Here is a 23505-nt window from a genome sequence, read left to right as displayed (position 1 = left end):
CTTTTGGATCCCACTTTTGACAAAACCTATGGAATACTACAGATACTCTGAAAGTGTGATGCAAATATTGACAAAGAAATAACATTTAGAGCATTGTTCAACAATTTCGTACAGATATATCACTATAACAAAAATAATTTAAATTGCAATAAGCTAGTATATATGCGTCTTGATAATTTCTCCCTTTATGACAAATGCCATCTTACAAGACATCTAGATGCAGTGGAGTCCTGATAAATGCAATGGCTTGGGAGTATTCTAAATGTGTATTCTAAATCTGAGCATGCAGAAGTGAAAAGTGTATTTGCACTGATAAACTGTACTGCATGTAAACAGAGTTTGTACATATCCAATGTGCGCTTATCAAGAATCGACTGTACTACGTTTTCTTCTTCTATCACATTTAAGTAGTATAATAAGATTCATGTTGAGACTGGAAACCTTGGTATGAATAGCAGTCTAGCCGAACCTTAGTCAATGACTAGTGCACATTGAAACCAACCAGCTGAACATCTACATGAAGACAGAAGCACAGTGAATGACATTGAACATGAAAATAAAGGCTCCTCTGTGCACAACTGATTCACTCCAAGTAAATATACACTATTTAAGTGTATCTTCCCTTGAAAGGCAAAAATCAAAAGAGCTGTGAATGACTGTGCTAAAACAGTGTTACTAGTCTCTGCTTATTTGAATCAATAGAGCTGTGAATGACTGTGCTAAAACAGCATTACTACAGTCTCTGCTTATTGGGAGCTGAGGTGGGCCAGTCAAACTGTCAGTTGAAGGATTCCAAAGGATAGCTAGGTTGATGGGAAGAGTCGGTGTAACACCTTCCTCGGATGGCCCATCCAGCTGTGAATAGATCCTCACCGTGACCCCCCTCCTCCCTAGGTTGTCATATGCTGTCATAGTCAGTGTCCCGTCGGCTAGAGACCACCACCCACTCAGCCACGAGGAACGATAGCGTGCCCAGGAAGCCCACCACAACCATGATGAGCAGCTGCCAGTGCAGCAGGAGATAGTTACTGTAGAAGAAGGCCAGGGCAGCAGTGATGGACTGCAGAGGACAAGAGCACCAAGTTACACCACTGTAATACAGCAACTGTGGTTAGCAAGTATGGGGAATCATCAAGGGATATACCAAGCAAATAGCTCAATGTGATATTTCTTCAAATCATTCAGAGTAATACATTATCGCCATAGATAGCAAACCATATTGTGTGTGTAGGCCTAACAGATATCAATGTACCTGGACAAACTTGAAAAAACGGCAAAGGCAGGAGCGCTGTCCTCCCGGAACATGAATCCCACAATGCTCAGCTTGGTGGGTGTTGAAGCAGCTGTCCCCCAGGCCCAGCAGGAAGCTGCACAGCAGAGCCAACTCAACACTGAACAAACAACACAACAGGTTAAGCAATTAAGGCAACGCCACACCACCTCAACATCCCAGGTTAATACAGACATGGAAACTTTACACAATCTGCAGTAACCTGATAGCAGTAGTGCATATTGCATTTGAACTCTACACTTAACATAATGCTCATGTCCTGACCTGCTGTATTCTTATGCAAAGTACATAGAATTGTTGTAATAGTAATCCATGGTCATTGTTTTATGGGCCAACTGAGTAAGCCTTGCTGTGGCCTGGGGGTGATGTATGCCTGCAGGTGTGCCCTCTTCTGGGGCAATAGGGGCATCACTGGCAATGTTCAAGAAGATCAGGTAAAAGGCCACGAAGTGAGTGATCAACCCCAGCAGCACCACCGGGTTCCTCCCAAACCGGTTGCACTTGTTCAGCATCCCAAACACGCCCCCCCCTGGACAAACAGAGGCACAGCAGAAACAGAATCATTGACTTCCTCGAATCATCAGTCCCTTCCTGTCAACCACTTTATCTGCTTTCCAAACCTCACGTATCATGTGATCTGAAACAGCACTAAAGATAAAAAATGACTGACTCACCCAGGATCTCTCCCAGGCCAATGAAAATACCAGAGAGCCCGATCAGACTCTTAGCATCCTCCCCCAAATTGAGTCATGGCTCCTATACATGTCCCGTATACCCCACTGTAAAATGTCAACTCTAGGCCTGAAGGTGGAGAAGGAGCAAGAGTTACACACATAGAACCTATGGTTACGCATTCAAACATAGTCAATGTCAATTGAATATGCATCCGTTTATATTTCTATACTAGCATCCACTGAAAGAAGTTCCTCATATTGGAAATAGTCCAAACCATTTTTCCTGAATTAATTGGAATGAATTTGCCCACCTGTGTATGCTATGGAGATACTCAGCAGTAGCATCTCTTTAGTGACAGACAACTGCAACGCTTTCTCTGTAAGAAGAGGGCACATATCAGTCAGCTGAGCTCTGGGCCTTTGTTGCTGACATGACAGATTGAAGTAAGAAGCAACCAATGAACTCTGACTCACTGAAAGCATCCAGAGCCTGGGAACCGAGACCTGGAGTCGCTCTGCAAGGAAGAGAAATCCATAAATAAACCTAAGTACAGCCTTTCCAGACATAAAGGAATACAGGATTATCCAGATTCAACCCAGGCCTATGGAGAATACAAAGTACCTTACATACAACAGCAGGTGCAGAATGCACAAACACTATTTGTATGGCATATCTATTAGTATATCAATATTTTAGATGTGTATGTATGCATGACAACATGCGTGATTCTGGTCAATAAAAGGGTAGATAAGGACATTTTTCTCATGCTAGTTTACTCTAACGTTAGACCTAGACCATGTTTTCCATCCCAGCCTGTCTGCAGACTGCACTCACACGACGATAGAGGCACTCTCCGTGGACTCAGTCTGCAGCAGTGACTCAGACACCTCGGAGGGTGTGGCCTCAGGATCCGGCTTCTGGATCAGGAAGAACAGAAAGCTGCCCACCAGGCTGATGACCGTGAGTGAGATGAAAACTGTCTGGCGATCCTCATCTAGACACACACACAGCACGTGTCAGCAACTTATGGCCAAAAAGAGATTTCCTCATTGTGTCAAGGGAACTTAGGGAATGCTAGATACTATACAAAGGGAAAGGGAAGGGACTCATGAATCTAAGTAGAATACATTCAAAAGATATCTACATTGTTATAGTAAAAAGTTAACCAAAACTGATGACATACCTGATATGTGAACATGGCCATGCCAGGCAAAATAAATATACATGTTTCCAAAGAATAAGCTGCAAAATGGGATAGATACATGTTAGGCAGTCCAACACCATGGATTCAGTACCAGAGTAAAAAATCTGTGGTAAACAGTGATGCAATCAATACAGTTATGCTGATAAGAAGAAGTACCTGAACTGTAGCAAGGCCCAGAAAATGCCACTGTTCCTGCCGATGGTGGCATCTGTAGAGTTGATGGTGAGTAGGTTCCCCTGAGCTGTCCACAATACTAGGCCACAGATGGAAAGATATTGAAAGAGAAAAGAAAGAGGGTTACGTGGTGATAGGAAATACAAGTCGTTAATTCTCAAGTAAGAATACCACAGTCTTCTTACTTGCAGCTGCTATTCCAACAACTACAGACTGCTGTGTAGAAGCTCCAGGTGTAGGGGTGGATGAACATGGCAATGTATCCACTGATGGAAATAAAACATTGGACAGTATTAAGATCACGAATAAGCTAATGAAAACAAGTACTTTATGCACACTCAGAGAGAATAGATAAATAAACAGTTCTGTAAACAGGTATTGGCTACAGTGGGTTGATTTAAAGACAGGTCAAAATAGTGTACTCACCTGTATACTAGTCCACTAAAGAACATGGACAACTGGGGTCCTATAACAGCCACTACTGAGGGAGCAATCAGGTTGGATGCAGAGAAGACTCCATAGATGATGGCCATGCTACATGTAAAGACACGTGTAAAAACTAATAGATGATATTGCGCCAATGTAATACCACTATTCAGAAAAATGTTAGCAACATGGCTAAAATTGCAGGAATTGTATTCAATAAGGATGTGTTTGAACAACAAACAGCCTGGTGTTTGCCTGCCACGGGTGGTGTCATTAAGATGTCCATAAAGGCCAACAGCAGCAATTAAATCACAGACGAGGCCCACAGTCATATGCATGTTATTTACAAAATACTTCAGGAAACTGGGATATTGTAGAGAACTGAAAGTCAACTTTGTTGCCAAAACTGGGCAGGTTCAATTACTTACCTTACCTCTCTTTGAGAGAGAGAGACAGGATTACAATTTTCCAACAGTTCTAATCTATATCATAGGAGCCACATAGGTCAAAGTCACTGTATTTCAGCATCACAATGAATTACCTTGTGTATCCACTCCCATGGAATTCAGTACTGTTGAAACTCTTGATCACAGTTTGCTGAAATGAGACAAACAATTGACACCATCAATATCAACGCCCCCTGTAGGTACCCTACAGTTGTGTGGCTTGAATTTGTATGTATAATTTGTCAGTTCAACCATACCTCTATATTGCCGCATGTTTGGAAAGCAGTAAACATGAACATAAATCCAAAACCCAGGATTATGATGTTCAAGAGTGTCTTTCCCTCTGGACCCATGATTGCTGCAGGGTGTCACTGTAATATTACTTGACGAAATGGGTTAGTTAAAAAAAAATCCTGAAGGGGTCCACAGCTCATCTGAAAAAGAACAGAATCAAAACATCCCTTGTGGCATATCTGTAGAGAAAGGATGCTAATGCTATGAATATTAATATTGTCAAGACAATACATATGTCTAGGTAGATATGCTACCAAATAATCACTATAGTAAGTATTTCCTTTTGCTTTTGTCTGTTTAGCCACTTGAGATGAAAACAATTTTACCAGGTCGGGTGCTGCACTGTATAGTCCTTGTTTGTGCAAGCTAGGGCTTGTGGAGATACCATACGGACTCCAAATCCTAGAACGATCTACGATACTACAATTCTAGTATACGATACTTTTCTCCCGTCTAGTATAAAAATGGTCTTTTGAATATTTTTCACAGTGAGTGACCAAAACTGTTCGTCATGTGAGATAGTCAGCTGACATTTCAAGGCGTACAGCCCAAACATTAGGAAAATGAGTTTATTTGCTGTAGTCTGACGGCAATCTCGTTTCAGGTCAAAAATACAAAAACATTATTAAATTGAAAGTATTTTCCATTTGTGTCCCCTCGAGTTATGTGTATATAATATAATATATTTTGGTGCATTGAATTATGATTTTTAAAATTTTAATTTGAAGATGTGTTACTTTTCCCTCCAAATAAATACGCAGCAGCGTTACACTTCAACCTCATTCAACGAGGAGGGCAAGGGATAACATCTCGCTCTAACAAATGGTCGGTGCTAAGAAATCGTTATAAATTTGGAAAGCTATATTGCATTTTTAAAGAAAAACTCGACATATTGCGAGCAGGTTGATTAAGTACAACAATTGTAATCAAAAACTTTAAGCGGGTGTTGACCTTTCACCCACATTTTCTGGTAGTACTGTTGCGTGTTTGTTAGCTAGGCTAACTAAGGCCCTATCTGCAACATGAGCTATGGTAGGCCCCCGCCCGATGTTGAGGGCATGACTTCTCTTAAAGTGGATAATCTGACGTACCGAACCTCACCTGAGACCCTTCGCCGTGTCTTTGAAAAGTATGGTAGGGTAGGAGATGTTTACATCCCCCGAGATCGTTATACGAAAGAGAGCAGAGGGTTCTCCTTTGTGCGATTCCATGACAAGCGGGACGCAGAGGATGCGATGGACGCAATGGATGGTGCCGTGCTGGACGGACGCGAGCTAAGAGTCCAGATGGCCCGTTACGGACGTCCCCCAGATTCTCATCATGGAGGCGGTGGTGACCGTGGAGATCGTGGTGACCGTCGGCGTGGAGGTGCACCCCGGAGGTACGGGGGGTGATGGCCGACGAAGTAGGAGGTAAGAGCTGAGCACATGGTTAAGTAGTTGCTCTAGCTCTCCTTCGATTGGGTCGTTTTTCATTGTTAGCTATGTGGTGATTTTTTAAAAACAAATTTACGTTAGCTATAATGTCTAGTGTTTGTTTAGGAACTTGAATGTTGCAACGGTACCTTATGGCCCTTGTTTCGATTATGTAGCGTCAATCAGCCACCATTACAAGTGTGGTTCATGGTTCATTGACCTGGTAACTTGGCAGCGTTTTGAGGGTGTTGTGGCCTTACGTTTACAGTTTTTAGATGGGCGATAACTCGACATAACGAACTTACTCTCGTTTCTCCTCACCAGTCCAAGGCGTCGGAGACGCAGCAGATCCCGGAGCAGAAGCCGATCTCGTTCCCGCAGCCGCTCCCGCAACAGCCGATCAAGGTCTCGTTCCTACTCTCGCTCCAAGTCTCGCTCCCCTAAGAGAGACAAGGCCAAGTCCCCGTCCAGGTCCCGCTCCAGATCCAAGTCTCCCAAGTCAAAGTCCCGTTCCAGGAGCCACCTGGAAGAGCCTCAAGATCAAGATCCCAGAGCCAGCCCAAGTCACCTGGGGAGAATGGAGCTGAAACCCCATAGATGACTGACAAAATGGTAAGGTGTTGGGCAAGAGATGGGACCTTAACACTACGTCTTTGAGGCAGAAGTCTGGCAACCACACTAGTTTGTATGAATAGCATAGGGAGGAGGGTGATGTGGGGATATTATGTGTGGGATGGTTGCTGTCTCCCTTTTCCATGGTTATCTGTGGTTGAATAGAAGGGGTTGGTTGTGGGATGTTTTGACAATGTGAACTGCTTTAAGTCTTTCCACCTCAGTGGTCATGCATATTACTGTAACACTGGGCATAGCAAGAGAATGGAAACTCCCATGTGGTGGTTGCCTTAAACTACATTTGATGGATTTGAGGACTATTCCTTGGTCACACTTTTTCTGTCCTGCCCAATGTTCCAGTTCATTATCAGTGTAGAGGAAATTTAGGTCCATTCTTGCATTGTACATATGTGGCATTTGAGAATACATTTTTACCGTAAAAATAAAATGTTCATAAAAAAATCTGGAATTCTCTCCTCAAACACAAGGAATCCTGTTTGCAAAGGAGTTTGAGGCAGTATGAGCAGTTAGTGAGCTGGGTGTGTGAGCTGTCCGGGCACCTGCTGCTGTGGGGGGTTGCTATGGAGCAGGCCGGTTGCAGTCAGTGTTGATGTTGGGGTGGTGTTGAGGTACGTCTGCAGGACAATGGACAGAAGCCTTGCATTGTCCTCCAGGTCATGCTCTGCTTTTTGGGGCAAAGACTTGTGCTCAGGAGGGAACCAAGGTTTTGTCTGACTGGTTTCTCATGACAAGATTTTCATGTTTTGTGAAGCCCGGGCGTCTCTTGACGTTTGGTTCCTTCCTTGAACCAAAAAAATTCAACCATCAGAAATGGGTTTGCAATAGCTTTTGATTTGGCTCTTTCAAATGTAGACTAGTTTCCTACTAATATGGAAATGTGCTATGCACATGAAGTTGGCATTACATTGCCAGCTGATTACCCCATACATATGGCCTGGAGGTGTCTCCATGTCTATCTGAAGGGAGGGGTGGTAAAATTAACAAGTCATCGCTACTTTTTTTACTAGAGGTTGAAAACAAAATTGAGGTTTTTTCCAACACCTGTTTCTTACATCCTTGTCTTTCAAACATTTTTCAGATGAGATGCCAATGAGGACATCACACTTCAGACTGAGGACCCTGTCCATACAATGATTTCTGTGTAAAGGTTATTGTTGTATCTTGATCTGAAGGCTTTGTGTATTTTTTTTTTTTCGTTTGCTCAGACTGCTTGTCTTTCATTGTGCAATGTTTAAAAAAAAGAACTATGCTTACTGTGCTTTTGAGGTAAATGGGCTAAAACTGCTGGGATTTCAATTTGTTGGACTGCATGGCTATTTTAGTTATCTAAAACTGTCAGTGAAGATTTGATGGCCTAGCTTTTACAACTGTTATTTTGGGTTTCATGAAGAAGGTTATAGGGTTGGTATAAGGCTATTAGAAGTTCAAATGGATAGGGCTTTTAGAATAAGTATGCAAAGAACCAGGCACGGATTTACTTGCAGGTCAACTTGCTATGTAGCTTTGTTTCATTTCATTGTGACTCTAATCTTCTCTCCTGTATTTTTGTGCACTAGGCGCAGTTGTGTAGCAGTTGAGTATTGCTGGTTAGCTGTTAAGGTGGCGTGTTGCAGTGCTTGGCTGTTTCCAGTGTTCTCCGGAATGCCCCTGTGGCTACAATGCTGTGATGGTGGCCAACTTAAATGATTGCTACAAATTCACCATCGGTAGAATGCCTGTCTTTCAACAAGTTTAAATGTTCTCTTATTCAGAGCACTAATTATGGTGTGCTAATTTTGTTTAATGCATTCTGTCTTGCCCTTTGTGCATTCCTTTTCCCCCTTGCAAGAGTCTGTATAGGTGTCCAATGTGAAAGCTAATAAAATTTGTCTTCAAAAACATTTGGGTTATCATTTTATTTTAAAACTTTAACAGAACACTACAACTTAAACTATTTTATAATTCATTGAGTTTTGAACCATTGATCTTGTATTGCGTCTTGACTATTTGACTTTGACTGTGCCTTGCTGGTAGTAACTGAAGGATAAATTGACAAGTCTTTCATTCAGCTTTCCTTGTCCTCAGTTATAATCATTTGTACGGTATGGCTTCCAGGAAGTGTTGACCCAGCTAGTTGATCTTTGTTGGCATGGAATTTCTCCAGTGGAATGTTGAGACACTTCAAGTTCCATTTGTGCAGCAATGCCTCTATGGACCAGTCGGCACTGAACATGCATGAAGACAAAATAGAAAAATGAGTAATGTTTACTTGACATTACCTGACAGCCATGGACTGGTCCTGAAAGGCATACCTTCTCTCTTGGTAAGTTGTCCAAAATTGGGCCTCAGGGTTTTTCTCAAGAGGAAGGAGATGGTCACCAGGACATTTTCAAAATCTGAAAGTTGTAAATTCACAGTTGAGTTACAGATCTTGAATGATCTGTTCAAAATGTTCTATACTAACCGGTCAGTCTGAACTCACCTTGAGGCTCATAGAAAATGTCTGATCCCAAGATGATGTCTAATGGAGAGGAGCAGAATGTCTGGGGAGACTTCTCCCCAGGTAATACCCACCACAAGCACATTGGGCAGTTCATTCACTTCACAGGTGCGCCTACAGTTCTCAGACACAGTGGAAGTTCTGCACTGTCTGACAAGATCACTTGTGCCCCACACTTTGCTGCCACCACACCAGGTAAGCTCACGCCAGCCCCAAGCTGTGAACAAACAGCAGTGCATTCTGATTCGATTTGTTTTAGAAACAAGTTACACATTTACATGGTAAATCCGTGAATTGGAGTAGACTATGAATTCGTTTGGTTCAGTAAGTTACCTCTAGCACTGTTTTGTGCATCAGCTCTTCCCTGTGTGTCCACACATATTGTGCTAATACCACTGCACAGGGCCATACATGCATCCCATATTGTGGGTCAAGGACCTAGTACAGAGGGGAGAAAACATGATTACAGTTCACATGATGAATGTCAACTTCCATTGATTCAGAAAAGTCGGCCTGGTAGGATATATTATGTACATCTCTCCAAGGAACTCGGCAGGCTTCAGGGCCAATTACCACAATGCAGTTGTAGGCGAACAATATTATTTACAGAACATCGCTGGTTCCAAATGGCAAAAGTGTGGAAAGTGCGCAAAAACCTCAGGGATGGAAACATTCAGTGATTGCTTCGGGTCTTCGTATTCTTCGAATGTGAACGATTTCTGCACGATGTTGGACATCTCAGTTGCTCTGTTTTCCATTTACCATCGCAATTGTGAAAGTGAGAGTTAGTAAATCAATTCAGTGGTAAAACGTTACGTTTACTATCATAAAACCCTTCTCTTCTAAAAAACAGACAAGCTTGCGACTGTCTGCTGGAGGAGGGAAACGTAGAACGTATACAGCCAATGACATGTGCTAATCACTGGTGGGAAGGCGTATTTGACATTTTATCCAATCGGTTTTCTCGGTTTTATGGCTCGCTCTTATATGTGACCAACGAGCTTCCTACGGCTCACTGGGTGGGCGGGCTTCAAATTGTAGGGACCCGGGTTTGGTTGCAGGAGCGTTGTTGTAGTTAGCCCCTTAGCTAATTTCATCCGGGCAGCTTCATCCTCGCTATTGAAAGTGCGCTTAGAGCAACATTTTATTTTAAGGCCAACGTGTCGTGTTTCAGTAACACCAACACAGTACTCGTATGGAGTTGCTTACCGTTTAACGTTAACTAAAGACTAGCCACTCAACTAACGTTCGCTTCAATATAGTTACTAGCAAGTTAAGCTAGCAAATGTGTTTGTCTATGCACCCCAGTCTAGTTAGCTAGCTCAAGTGCCTAAATTCGCAGGAATGAACCATAAAAGTAAGAAAAGGATCAAAGAGGCGAAGCGGAGCGCCAGACCTGAGCTGAAGGACTCTTCAGACTGGACGAAACATGACTATTGCGAGACTTTCGATGTGTCACACCGCTCAGTGAAGGTAAACTGTCGGTAGCAAGCTATCCATGCTAGGCTAGCCAGCCAGCCATGTTAGCTCTTTCAACACGTTTCACCTTACAAAACCAGTGCGGTTGGTCACGTAGGCTGCTGCTGCACTTTCAGCGCGCAGCGGTCTTCATTGGCGCAACTGTCAAATCGGTCAGGCTGGACTCGAACGCTGTGCCACATCCCATTCCGTTAATTATTGACACATTAGTTTGACGGTGTATAGTTATTTGTTTGTGAAATAGTGAAATTGTTACATTTGTATTTCATTGAGGCTTACATGTGAATATTATATTAGCCTGTCACCACTAACAGGTAGCCAGCCTACTGACCCATATTCTCAGACCCAATAGACAGCTGAAGGTATTTTGTCCACCTCGATCCATTGTTTTATTTTATAAGACGACTGTAATTGTATTATGCCTGTAGGAATTATTGCCCTTGTCCTCAGAGATAAACAACTACCATGGTTAGGAAAGCCCATAACTTTTCCATAGTGCGTCCTGATAAAACACTGTTATATTGACAAAATCACTACAACAATGTATGATTGATAATGCATTGATCTTACAACCAACTTCATTGTTAACTGTATGTATGAAATAAGCCCAATTGAGGGCATTTTCTTTGCTCCATGTGGGACACTGGGTTATTGCCAAGTGGTTCAGCAGGAGATTTGTTTTCATCACAAGAGTTAAGAAGGGCTGCTCTGGGTTGCTAAGAATACCCATGACACTCAAAGCTTAGGTAGTTTCAAGAGTTGTCCTATATGTTAACAACTCATCTCAGCATTTCATTCCTTCTCTTTTGGGGTTGAGTTTCTGAACTCAACCTGGGGCCCTGAGTAGCCTAGTGGTTAGAGCATTGGACTATTAACCGAAAGGTTGCAAGATCGAATCCCTGAGTTGACAAGGTAAAAATTTCATTCTGCCCCTGAACCAGGCAGTTAACCCACTGTCATTGAAAATAAGAATTGACTTCCCTAGTTAAATAAAAGTTAAATAAATAAAGTTGACTTTCAGACCCCGTCATTTCATGTAAAAGCAGAACAAAAATGCCCATGACCCTTTGTATTCCCTTTGCCCCAGATCAAATGGTCTTCCTCCGAGTCTACTCCTTAATGTTCCAGTTGGTTGCATTACATTAAAAAACAATTGATCTTTATTGTGATGCAGTTTTGTAAAACACTCAACCTCAATCCGTTAGACCAATACTAAGCTAAATGACTGGGAAGCCTTAAATCAGAAATGACTAGTGTTCCCTTGAATTCAGTACAAAGTAATTTATATTGGTAGAAAGGTTATTGATTAAAGTAGTCGTACATTCATGAAATATAGCCATCAACCCTCTCTCTTTCACCCACACACAACTGACATGACATATGCGTCTCACAGGACAATGTTGAGCGTGTGGACACCCTGCGTCTCAGCGCAGAGGAGTTCATCCAGCGCTTCGAGAGGCCCTACAAACCTGTGGTGCTGCTCAACTGTCAGGACACCTGGCCCGCCCGTGAGAAGTGGACCATGGAGCGCCTCAAACGTAAGTACCGCAACCAGAAGTTCAAGTGTGGTGAGGACAACGATGGTTACTCTGTGAAGATGAAGATGAAGTACTACGTGGAGTACCTGGAGTCCACACAGGACGACAGCCCACTCTATATTTTCGACAGCAGCTACGGCGAGCACGCCAAGCGCCGTAAGCTGCTGGAGGACTACCAGGTGCCAGTTTACTTTAGGGACGACCTCTTCCAGTTCGCTGGGGAGAAGCGCCGGCCTCCTTACAGGTAAGAGCTATTCTCAGTAACATTAACTAAAATAGCTGCAATGTTATTGTATGTTCTGTGAAGTTGAACTAACTCTAGTAACACCTGTCCCTTTATTTTTCTGTCTTTTTTTCTCAGATGGTTTGTAATGGGTCCTGCCCGCTCTGGCACTGGCATCCACATTGACCCGCTGGGTACGAGTGCCTGGAATGCCCTGGTGCAGGGGCACAAGCGCTGGTGCTTGTTCCCCACCCACACGCCCGGGAGCTGATCAAGGTGACCCGGGATGAGGGGGCAACCAGCAGGACGAGGCCATCACCTGGTTTAACGTGGTGTACCCACGCACCCAGCAGCCAACCTGGCCTGCTGAGTTCAGACCCCTGGAGATTCTGCAGGGACCAGGGAGACCGTGTTTGTTCCTGGTCAGTGGGCTACTGCTGCCATTTCATAGACATGTTTGGTCTTTTTTCTTTTGAATACTGTTTGACTGGAGAGAGAAGTAGTTTTAATCTTCAGCAATTTTGAACCATTTGTCAAGATCTGAAAAGGCCAGGGTTCAGTTAGTTAGGAATATATATAAAAGTAGGGCAGAATATACAGTGAGTATGAAAGGTCTTTGATGAGAAGTGATATACCAATATTATGTGCTGTGAATACATGTATATGTTTATATGTACGTATATATATACAGTAACAGTCAAAAGTTTGGACACACCTCATTCAAGTTTTTCTTTATTTTAACTATTCTCTACATTGTAGAATAATAGTGAAGACATCAAAACTATGACATAACACATATGGAATCATGTAGTAACCAAAAAAGTGTTAAACAAATCAAAATATATTTTATATTAGCCACCATTTGCCCTGAGGACAGCTTTGCACACTCTTGGCATTCTCTCAACCATCTTCATGAGGTAGTCACCTGAATGTATTTCAATTAACAGGTGTGTCTTGTTAATCATTAACTGGAATTTCTTTCCTTAATGTGTTTGAGCCAATCCTTTGTGTTGTGACAAGGTAGGGATGGTATACTGAAGATAGCCTAAAATAGTACAAATAAATAAAAACCCTTGAATGAGTAGATATATCCAAACTTTTGACTGGTACTGTATATATGTGTGTGTGTGTATATGTGTGCCATACACTCACCAGCCAGTTTATTAGATAATCTAGTACCGGGTTGGACCCCCTTTGCCTCCAGAACAGCCTGAATTCTTTGGAGCATGGATTTCAAAAGGCGGAAACACAAAATGATATCAGGGACCCTAAGCGTGGCAGGAAAACATTCTTAGCCTGTACCAGGCAGGATTTTCATGCTGTTTACACCAAATACTCTGCCATCAGCATGGAACCCTCTAGGACCAGGCAATGATTTTCCACTTTCCAATTGTCCAGTGTTGTTGACTGCAGTCTTGTTTTTAGCTGATAGAAGTGGAACCCTCTATGGTCGTCTGCTGCAATAGCCCATCTGTGACAAGGACCGAAGAGTTGTGTGTTCTGAGATGCCGTTCACACCACTGTTGTACTGCGCCGTTATTTGTCTGTTTGTGGCAAGCCTGTTAACTTACATGATTCTTCACATTCTCCCATGACCTCTCATCCATGGGAGAGGTCACAGGACTGCTGCTGACTGGATATTTTTGTTTGTCGCACCATTCTCTGTAAACCTTAGACATTGTCGTGCGTGAAAAGCCCAGGAGGGTGGCAGTTTCTGAGATACTGGAACTGATGTGCCTGGTACCAACGATCATACCAAACTCAGTCGCTTAGGTCACTCATTTTACTCATTCTAATGTTTAATCGAGCAGTAACTTGATGCCTCTCTGCCTGCTTTTATTGTAAGCCACAGCCACATGACTCACTCTGTAGGAGCGATCCATTTTGTATGTAATAAACTGTCCGGTGATATGTAATGTATGTATTCACAGCTTTTCACTTTCACTATGTAGCTGGGCTATCCTAGCTATCCCGTTTCTGCTAGCTCTCTCCATGAATATCAACAAGAAGTGTAGCCGCCACCTTGTTTACAACCACACTTACTGTGGGGCTCAGTGATCGACATGGTTGCAGAGGTTAATCCAGTGTTACTGACCTACCCTAATACCCTGCACCCTCCTGCGTTAACTGACTGATAAAACAGGATTAAACTCTGTTTCCTTTGGATCTGGTCCAGATCTTGAACTTTTCCTGTTTACTCAAGTTGGAGACCAGAATATTAGGTCCTGATGGCTGAGAGAGTGTATGTAAGGGAGTGTGTTTGTTTCAAGAGCAGAACCCTGTTGGACAGGCTGTTCTGTCTCCTCTGAAGATGTCCATCCATACTTTACTATTTCTGTCTATCCACCCACCTCTTCCTCCACTCCATAAAGGTCTTAAACTAATGACTAAGATTTTCATCAAAATGTCCTCGGACAGAGTATGTTTTCTGCCATGTGAGAAGGTCAGATGGTGTATTATTGTACTTGGCCATTCTATGGTTTGGTGAGCCGAAAACTAATCCTGATCATCTCTGTTGCTTGTTCTCTAGGAGGCTGGTGGCATGTGGTTCTCAACATTGACACCACCATCGCTATCACTCAGAACTTTGCCAGCACCACCAACTTCCCCATCGTGTGGCATAAAACTGTGCGGGGCCGGCCCAAACTATCGAGGAAGTGGTATCGGTAAGCACTCTAACAGAACCCCCACAGCTGTAGGAACACCTCGTGAAAGAAGAAACTTTAAAATATTTTGACTGTCGGGAGGCTGTGTAATATGAGGAACAATTCTGCACACACTGGGTTTTGCGTCACTGTTTATTTGGACCAATTACGATTTAGGAGGGTGAACTTTCACCTGGCATCTTTAGAATTTTCGGATGGGAAGGGGTTAGTTTGGTCCATAGATGGCGAGATGATTATAGAGGAGGGGATGTGAACCTCTAGGGCCTCCAAACTCATTTTTTCATTGTTTCCCTCTAGTCAGGGACTGATTTAGACCTGGGACACCAGGTGGGTGCAATTAATTATCAGGTAGAACAGAAAACCAGCAGGCTCCGGACCTCACAGGGTAAGAGTTGAATGCATCTGGTCTATAGGATCTGCCCTGGTTCTGTCAATCGCACAGGCCAAACATTTCACGACCACCCGCTCCCATCACATCCAGTAGCTGGTCAGAGGGCAGCATTCATGTAAGATTTGGTTCTGGGCTTCCAAACTTATGGGAACCAATAAAAAGTGTGTTGGCAGGTTCTGTAAAGAATGGGTCCTGCCTGCTCTGGCACTGACATCCACATTGAACCTCTGGGTCCGAGTGCCTGGGATGTGTTGGTGCAAAGGCACAAGTTCTGATGCTTCTTCCCCACCCACGAGACCTGGGAGCAACGAGGACCAAAAGCCCCAGTCCATACATTGGGCAACATTTTCGTGGTCCAAAGGGGCACTGATTTGTGCAAAAACTACTGCAAACTCATTTATAATCTGGCAGCGTAATTTAATTTGTAACTTCAACAATGTGCGTTATATTGTGTGATTATTTAACTAGAGTTTGATAACCAAGCAATACATAAATAGTCGCCTCCTTATAATGGATCTTGCTGAAGAGATTAAATCATACTGCCAGATTTTTGCAAAAATGTCACCCATAGCTGCCTTTGTAGGTACCTCAATGGGAAAATACATTGTAGAAGAATGGCCTCTGATATTCCTTTTATAGTATTTAATGATAATGTTCTAATATATTTGCACCCAGATCCACTAACTTTCACAAGGAGGGTATTTATTTTCATGCATAAAATCTCTCTTAGTATCCTGAAGCAGGAAAGGCCAGACATGGCTACCCTGGCAGACAAAGTGGACCTCCAGGAATCAACTGGCATCGCCTCGGACAGCTCCAGTGACTCTTCCTCCTCCTCTTCCTCCAGCTCCTCTGACTCAGACTCAGAGGTACATCCTGTTCCCTCAAAACACACACACACAGTGTGACATTCACACATGGATATACAGTAGCCCCCTACTCTAGGGACCCCTGAGCTGGGTGTACGATAGAGGGCAGCAGGCACCTGTTCACACGCGGGCAGATGTCACGGGGTCTGCCACACATGTGCATGTGAAACGGCCACACATACTGTAAGCCCACACGTCCCCTCACTCTGAAATGCTTTAATGCAAATGTCCTGTCTCTCACTACTGCATGCAGGCAACAACATGCCTTGATGTTACATTTAGAAGGCAGTCGGAGATGATAGAAGAAATTACAATGACTTACAATGAGATGGAAGCTCCTTCCTATATAATGCCTTTCATGTTAAGTTACTATTGTTCCCTCTAAGTGGTCCTGCTGGGTCACAGAAACGTGGCCACAGGTCTTTGGTTTCTGGAACTGGGGGAACTGGTGTTGAATAGCTTGGTGGACAGCATGCCCCTCCAGTTACATATACATCCATATCGGGTTGAGCTGTTGGGTGGAGGTTTGTGTAATGGTTGGTAGGCCCTGCCTTCCCCCTGGAGAGAATATTCTGTTCTACTGGTTGAACAAGAACACTACTGTCATCAGATGATTGTCTGTATATAGCATGTTCAATTGGTAATGGGTGTTTGTGAGTAGACAGTGTGTATGAGGGACAGTGACACCTAGTTATTACCCCCTATTATGTAAATGGAAGAATAGACATGTAGTATGTTCTATGTAGAGAGATGTATCCAAGACCTTCCCCACCTCTCTGGTTTGCCCCTCTCCCTACAGGCTGAGTCGGGCTCGGAGGGGGACGCCATGTCTCACAGGCGGAAGAAGAGGAAGACGTGCAGTATGATATCCAACGGAGACAGCAGCACCAAGGACGACTGTGTCAGCAAAGAGCGCAGCTCCTCCCGGTGACCCCTCGCTCCGCCCAGCCTCGCCAAAAGGCTACACCCAGGGGGACTTTTGCATGAAGAGCAGCCAATTTGTTTGTTTTCATTGTGTGTCTCCAAAGGAGAGTCTGGTGGCCCTCTGTCAGTCTGTTGGATAGATAAGAGAGTCAGCCTACCCTAGGCTGTGATAAAGGAGATTCCCCTGAGGCGCGGACCTCTGGAGATTTATCTGCCACCGCTCAGCTTCTAGTCAAATGTTAATCTATATTGCTGTTGCTTGTGGGGTGTGGGAAGAGCAGTATTTCAGTGCGAGGGAGGGGTGTTGACCTTTGGAGAGAGGTGGGCTGTTGCCTTGTTGTACACCAGGTACTGGGTCTGAGGCAGGGAGCCTATCAGGCTGGCCTGTCTCCTCTACAGTGCCATGGTCTTATGTTGCTCAGTGGGGAAAAGTTTTCTATTCACAGTGAGATGATGGCTGGATGGATAGATAGGTGTGCTTTGGATTGACTTCACTTTGCAGTACATGGGATGCCAGTTGAGTTTTATCATGGCAGAGTTGACCATCTTTAGATATTAAAGTGTACTGTGAGTTTTGTAAGTTGATAATGAATGACAGGGTAAGGGTGGAGGGAAATCCTGCTGCCTTAGTCTGCAAAAAAGCCACTGATTTATATTTTTAATTAACATTTATGCTTTCATCCTCTGGGCTTCTTTTGCTAGTAACAGTTGAACTGATATGCATATGTATTGCAATCAAAATAGTTCATTCAGAATCAGTTAATTCAATTAAATGGTTAGCAAATTAACAGTCCACAATCCAGGCAAGACCATTTAACAGATTTAAGAAGCAATGAAAAGATTGCATAGTGGCATTTCTCTTTCATATCAGATTTATCTGCTGTTGACATCTGTAGTGCAGACTAATGCACACATGTCTAGTGAAACAACAGCTTTTTCAAGACTTAGCCCAAGTCATCCAGCAACAACTGTAAAGGCCAGGGATCCCCACCTGACTTAGATTTAGCCGGTTCAGCTTGACATTCAAAAGCTTGACCTTTTAGGAAGAAATTGCCTATACTACACTCCCTTAGCTCCAGGTTGGGTAAGATGAATCACACTCAGGTGCCACAATTTAATGTTGGACTATCAACAACAAAATTCCACCCAAGAACCAATATTTTTATTTAGCTAGGCAAGTCAGTTAAAAACAAATGATTATTTACAATGACGGCCTACCCTGGCCAAACCGGACGATGCTGGGCCAATTGTTCGCCGCCCTATGGGACTCCCAATCATGGCCAGATGTGATACAGCCTGGATACGAATCAGGGACTGTAGTGATGCCTCTTGCACTGAGATGCAGTGCCTTAGACCGCTGCACCACTTGGGATTAATTTAATTACATATGGGTTACTCACACAATTTTCAAATTTGTATGATAACAATTGTTATTGTCTCTCGTAAAAGTGAGCCCTTTGCTGCTATATTAATCAACATTTTAAGATGAATGAAATCAAACTATTCAAATAATTTGACATTACACGGCTATACTGTAGATCAGGGGTGTCCAATTGAAAAAAAATTATTCCGATCTCAATGACATGCCTAAAACCAAATCGAAACTGCGTAGAAATTATAGTGGACATAATTTATAGTCTCTAAACTCTGTCCAGCTTGTTGACAGTCATCGAAATTAAAACTAAACTGTCGGGGCACATAGAAAATGTGATGGATAGAGAACTATTTTTTGCCAATTTTGCCAGCAAGTAATATAACCAATACAAGTGGACCTCAGTGAAGACAGAATGTGGCCCTTTGGGGCAAAATGAGTATAACACCCCTGTTGTAGATGCTGGTTTCCCAGACCCAAATCATGCCTATTCCTGGTCCAAAAAGCACTTTCAGAGAAGTCTATCACGGATGCGTTTTAGTCCAAGATTAGAATTAACCTCTTTCCAGGAAAGGAGCCCTAAGTGTTTGATCTTGTGTTCTCATTCTGAGACCCCATTTTATATTCTCCATCACATACAGAAGGGGGCACCAATGCCAGAGTTCTCACACTAGCTTGGCACTAGTGTGTGGGGGTTACAGTCCAGAAGATACAGTTGTGTTAAAAGTAGAAATGAGGGCTGGCACAGGGAAAAGTTTAAACATATTGTAGGCCTTGTAGTTGCACATCTTGATCTTATTTCTCTGTGTAGTACAGCTAAGGGGGTTTGTGAAATGTTGCAAATACATTTTATGTGAGGGGATAGGTAGATATTTTGGACAGGCTAAATTCATGGTTCTTTCCAAGTGGCTTCTATAGGTTATGTGGCATATGCTGCTCTACAATGATTCAACTGCTTTGTATTTCATTAGTGTAAATTCAAACAAAAGCATCTAGCTAATACATTACTGTTATTCAGCAAATACAAGTTAATGGTTTGAATGCAGATTCTGCATGTATAACTTTGTTCTGTGGGGTTAACATGGAGTCAAGTGAATACTGTTTTTTTTGTGCTTTAAAATGTGGCTTTGTCATCTAAAATGATTGAAAGTACTTTGAAATATGTGAATTGCTGTATGTCTGTGCAGTAGGTGTTTTCCACTGTCTTTAGACAAAAGTGCCTATAAGCACCAATTGATACTGTCATTGGCCTGCAGATGAGAGGTTGTGTTGCTACTTGTGGTCAATGCGTCTGGTGTTTGCTCTGTTTTTAACCCATTAGGTGCTCATGTCAAGCATTTAGCACTATTACGGTCCCTGGGGTCGGTCACATAGTGCCTTGGATCCGATGGGGGAATGGTGAGAACCAGGAGCCTATGTGGGTACAACTCAGTTGTCTAATGTGGCTTCCTTTGGTCAACCTCTTCCCTTCAGCCGCACTGATCCAAATCTACAGGACTGGAAAAGGGAAGCCCTCTATTAGGGTTCTGTCAAATTGCTTTCACCTATCCTGTCTGTCCAGATCAGGGCTTTCACCTATCCTGTCTGTCCAGATCAGGGCTTTCACCTATCCTGTCTGGCCAGATCAGGGCTTTCACCTATCCCGTCTGTCCAGATCAGGGAACCATCCCGTCTGTCCAGATCAGGGACCTATCCCGTCTGTCCAGATCAGGGCTTTCACCTATCCCCGGTCCAGATCAGGGCTTTCACATTCCCGTCTGTCCAGATCAGGGCTTTCACCTATTCTGTCCAGATCAGGGCTTTCACCTATCCCGTCTGTCCAGATCAGGGCTTTCACCTATCCCGTCTGTCCAGATCAGGGCTTTCAACGTCGGTCCAGATCAGGGCTTTCACCTATCCCGTCGGTCCAGATCAGGGCAGATAAAGGAGAATGATGAGAAGAAGCCATTTTAAGATATTTAGATGTACACCCAGACATACCTTGACGCTAACCAGATCAAAGTTAATAAATTATTGATGGGTTAATAAATTATTTTTTCATGCAGCAACGTATTAATGTTTCATTCTACATATCCATAGTTTCATCCTAATTTATCAGAATCCCTTTACAGATTATTTATAGATTTCAACTAAATCAATAAATTGTTCAACTAACTATCCAAAACCATTGGCCTGCCCTTACCTTAACCCCATATCAGTAGTGTTGCAGTTGTTAGTTTAATAGTTTTAGTATCTAAGATTACTAAACTGGTACCTGTGATGGTAGTTGCCAAAGCAAACCCTAGTGAATCATAAATACTGAGGAAGCAGTACGTCACTAGTATGGCTGGCTGGAATTTTCCTGTGATAGTGTCAAATTGGGCAGGGCATTTGGCAATGGGATATTCAGTGATCTGAGTACACAAACAGTTTGTTTTCATGGACATTGGGAACAACATAAGGGTAATACAGTGCCTTCAGAAAGTATTCACACCCCTTGACTTTTTCCACATTTTGTTGTGTTACAGCCTGAATTTAAAATGGATTACATTTACATGTGTTTGTGACTGGCCTACACACACATACCCTGTAATGTCAAAGTGGAATTATGTTTTCAAAATCTTTACAAATTAATTTAAAAATGGAAAACTGAAATGTCTTGTCATTAAATATTCAGACCCTTTTATTATGGCAATCTTAATAAGTTCAGGAGGAAAAATTATCAGGAGACTCTGAAAACAGTGACTACCTAATTTCTGTAACCTACACAGATTCAAGACCAGGGAGGTTTTCCAATGCATTGCAAAAAGGACACCTATTGGTAGGTTGGGTCATTTTTTTCATACAAAAAAAAAAAGACATTGAAAATCGCTTTGAGCATGGTGAAGTTATTAATTACACTTTGGATGATGTATTAATAAACCCAGTCAATACAAATATACTGTACAGGCGTCCTTCCTAATTGAGTTGCCGGAGAAGAAGGAAACTGCTCAGGTATTTCGCCATGAGGCCAATGGTGACTTTAAACCCCCTAGAGTCTATTGACACACGTGTCAATCTAAGTAACATAATACAAAAAAACCTTATCAAAATCTGTCAGGTTAAGCTAAAGATATGTTTTTTTTTGCATGGGCTGCATCTCAGTCCACTGCATCCGCCTATGTGGCCCTTCCACATTTGCGGTTGAAAGTGTCAGAGCTACAGCGCAGTTTATCAGACCAGAAAACGTCTGTAGCATCTGAATGATTTGGCCTACAAACAATGATCCCTCTAATTGTTTTCAGCACTGAGCAAATTTCAGGTCTGCTGAGTACAAACCTGAACATTGTGAAAGTTCTGTGTAAACTTCCGGTGCGCGTTTACTGTGAACACTGAGGCTTTAAGTTAGTTTTGTAATCAAGTAGGCTACTGTAGCTATTTGATCATAATGCTGGTCTACCAGAGTGGCCAATCATCAAAAATAATGGAGAAAATGCATCCTGTAACATTTAAACATGGAAATAGCTATCATTCAGCCTACAGTAGCAGCCAATGTGTGGTGTTCATTGTAGGCCTATGTTCCATGTGACTTGAAAAAAACATGCAGGGCTTGACATGAATTTGTTTAATGTCCTTCAGACAAGGATGTGACTGAAAATGTTGTGCTGTTTGATGCAAGGAACCACTTTACAAAATAAAATGCATCATTATTTACTGTTATTACAGAGAACCAGACAAATTATGCTACCCTCTGCCTTTTGGCTACTTAGTTTATTCAACCGTGTCTGAAAATACAACACTGCCCCTTTAAGACAAGAAAAAAGCTATTTACTTGACTCACTTTTCAAAGATGATTAGAAATGCACACGTGTTATTGTAGGAAGCAATCACTCCCCCATTGAAAATCATCTATAACTGGGCTAATAACTCACTATCAAAGGGTATGAACAAATGTGCACACGTGGCTACATGTAGCTCTCGATTAAATCTCAAAACAAGCACATCTACTCATGACCACTCATGTGAATTATTTCTGCCACCCACATACAGGAAAACGGATCCAAATTAACATTATTACGTACTCCATCACTCATGTTATCTACTTGATTAAATGTCCATGTGGGTTGTGTTATGTAGGTAAAACCTCTCGTTCTCTCAAACAGAATCAGTGAACATAAGTTCAATCATTAGAAATGACATGGACGAGACAGCCTACAGGGAGGAGGTGACGGCTCTCGGAATGATGTCAGGAGAATAACCTCAGACTCAACATCAACAAAACAAAGGAGATGATCATGGACTTCAGGAAACAGTAGAGGGAGCACCCCCCTATCCACATCGATGGGACAGCAGTGGACAAGGTGGAAAGTTTTAAGTTCCTCGGCGTACATATCACTGACAAACTGAAATGGTCCACCCACACAGACAATGTGGTGAAGAAGGCGCAACAGCGCCTCTTCAACCTCAGGAGGCTGAAGAAATTGGGCTTGTCACCTAAAACCCTCACAAACTTTTACAGATGCACAATTGAGAGCATCCTGTTGGGCTGTATCACCGCCTGGTTCAGCAACTGCAATGCCCATAACTGCAGGGCTCTCCAGAGGGTGGTGCGGTCTGCACAACCCATCACTGGGGGAGGTGGATATGAATAATACTCTGAGCAAAAGAGAATGTTTTGGGATTTTCACCCTCCAGAAATTATTCCTGAAAGGTCTTAATGGTGAAATGACCATGCATGTTATGTTGTAAATGTGAACATGAATTATTGCCATCACTTCAGATTACTCTGACATTTTTTCTTGCATTGTACCAAATGATTTATGAAAACTTACTTGTCCTCATGGTGGTTTTATAGGCTTGTATAATGTTTTATGTACAGACTTTATTAGAATAGTTATGAAATGCACATTGTTATATTTTGTAACACTTGCTTATTTTCCCTAGACTCCATCCCCATTTTATGCATTGGACCGATGTGGATGGAGCAATGTCTACATAAGGGTACAAATTGTAAACACTCACAAAAGCTCTGATGAAGGCCTTGAGGC

General features: G+C 42.7%; 2 protein-coding genes and 2 pseudogenes across 2 annotated transcripts; 2 read left to right on the top strand and 2 right to left on the bottom strand.

Annotated features, from left to right (window-relative positions):
* Positions 1 to 1566: 1566 nt before the first annotated feature.
* Positions 1567 to 4619, bottom strand: LOC121841064 (annotated as a pseudogene).
* A 746-nt stretch (positions 4620 to 5365) lies between these two features.
* Positions 5366 to 7700, top strand: LOC112234959 (serine/arginine-rich splicing factor 2). The gene is given in 5 exon segments (XM_042307498.1): positions 5366 to 5894; positions 5896 to 5922; positions 6250 to 6440; positions 6443 to 6537; positions 7637 to 7700. Coding segments are annotated over 4 exon segments (660 nt in total). The 5' UTR covers positions 5366 to 5532; the 3' UTR covers positions 6523 to 6537; positions 7637 to 7700.
* Positions 7701 to 8433: 733 nt separating this feature from the next.
* LOC112234958 (methyltransferase-like protein 23) lies at positions 8434 to 9910 on the bottom strand. Its single transcript, XM_024403285.2, is given in 8 exon segments — positions 8434 to 8762; positions 8850 to 8895; positions 8898 to 8933; positions 9020 to 9066; positions 9068 to 9158; positions 9161 to 9254; positions 9371 to 9475; positions 9694 to 9910. Coding segments are annotated over 8 exon segments (681 nt in total). The 5' UTR covers positions 9796 to 9910; the 3' UTR covers positions 8434 to 8602.
* A 256-nt stretch (positions 9911 to 10166) lies between these two features.
* LOC121841074 lies at positions 10167 to 17134 on the top strand (annotated as a pseudogene).
* Positions 17135 to 23505: the final 6371 nt, after the last annotated feature.

Source organism: Oncorhynchus tshawytscha, linkage group LG27 (assembly GCF_018296145.1).
Source record: "Oncorhynchus tshawytscha isolate Ot180627B linkage group LG27, Otsh_v2.0, whole genome shotgun sequence".
NCBI classification, from domain to species: Eukaryota; Metazoa; Chordata; class Actinopteri; order Salmoniformes; family Salmonidae; genus Oncorhynchus; species Oncorhynchus tshawytscha.
This window is presented reverse-complemented; position numbering and strand designations above follow the sequence as displayed.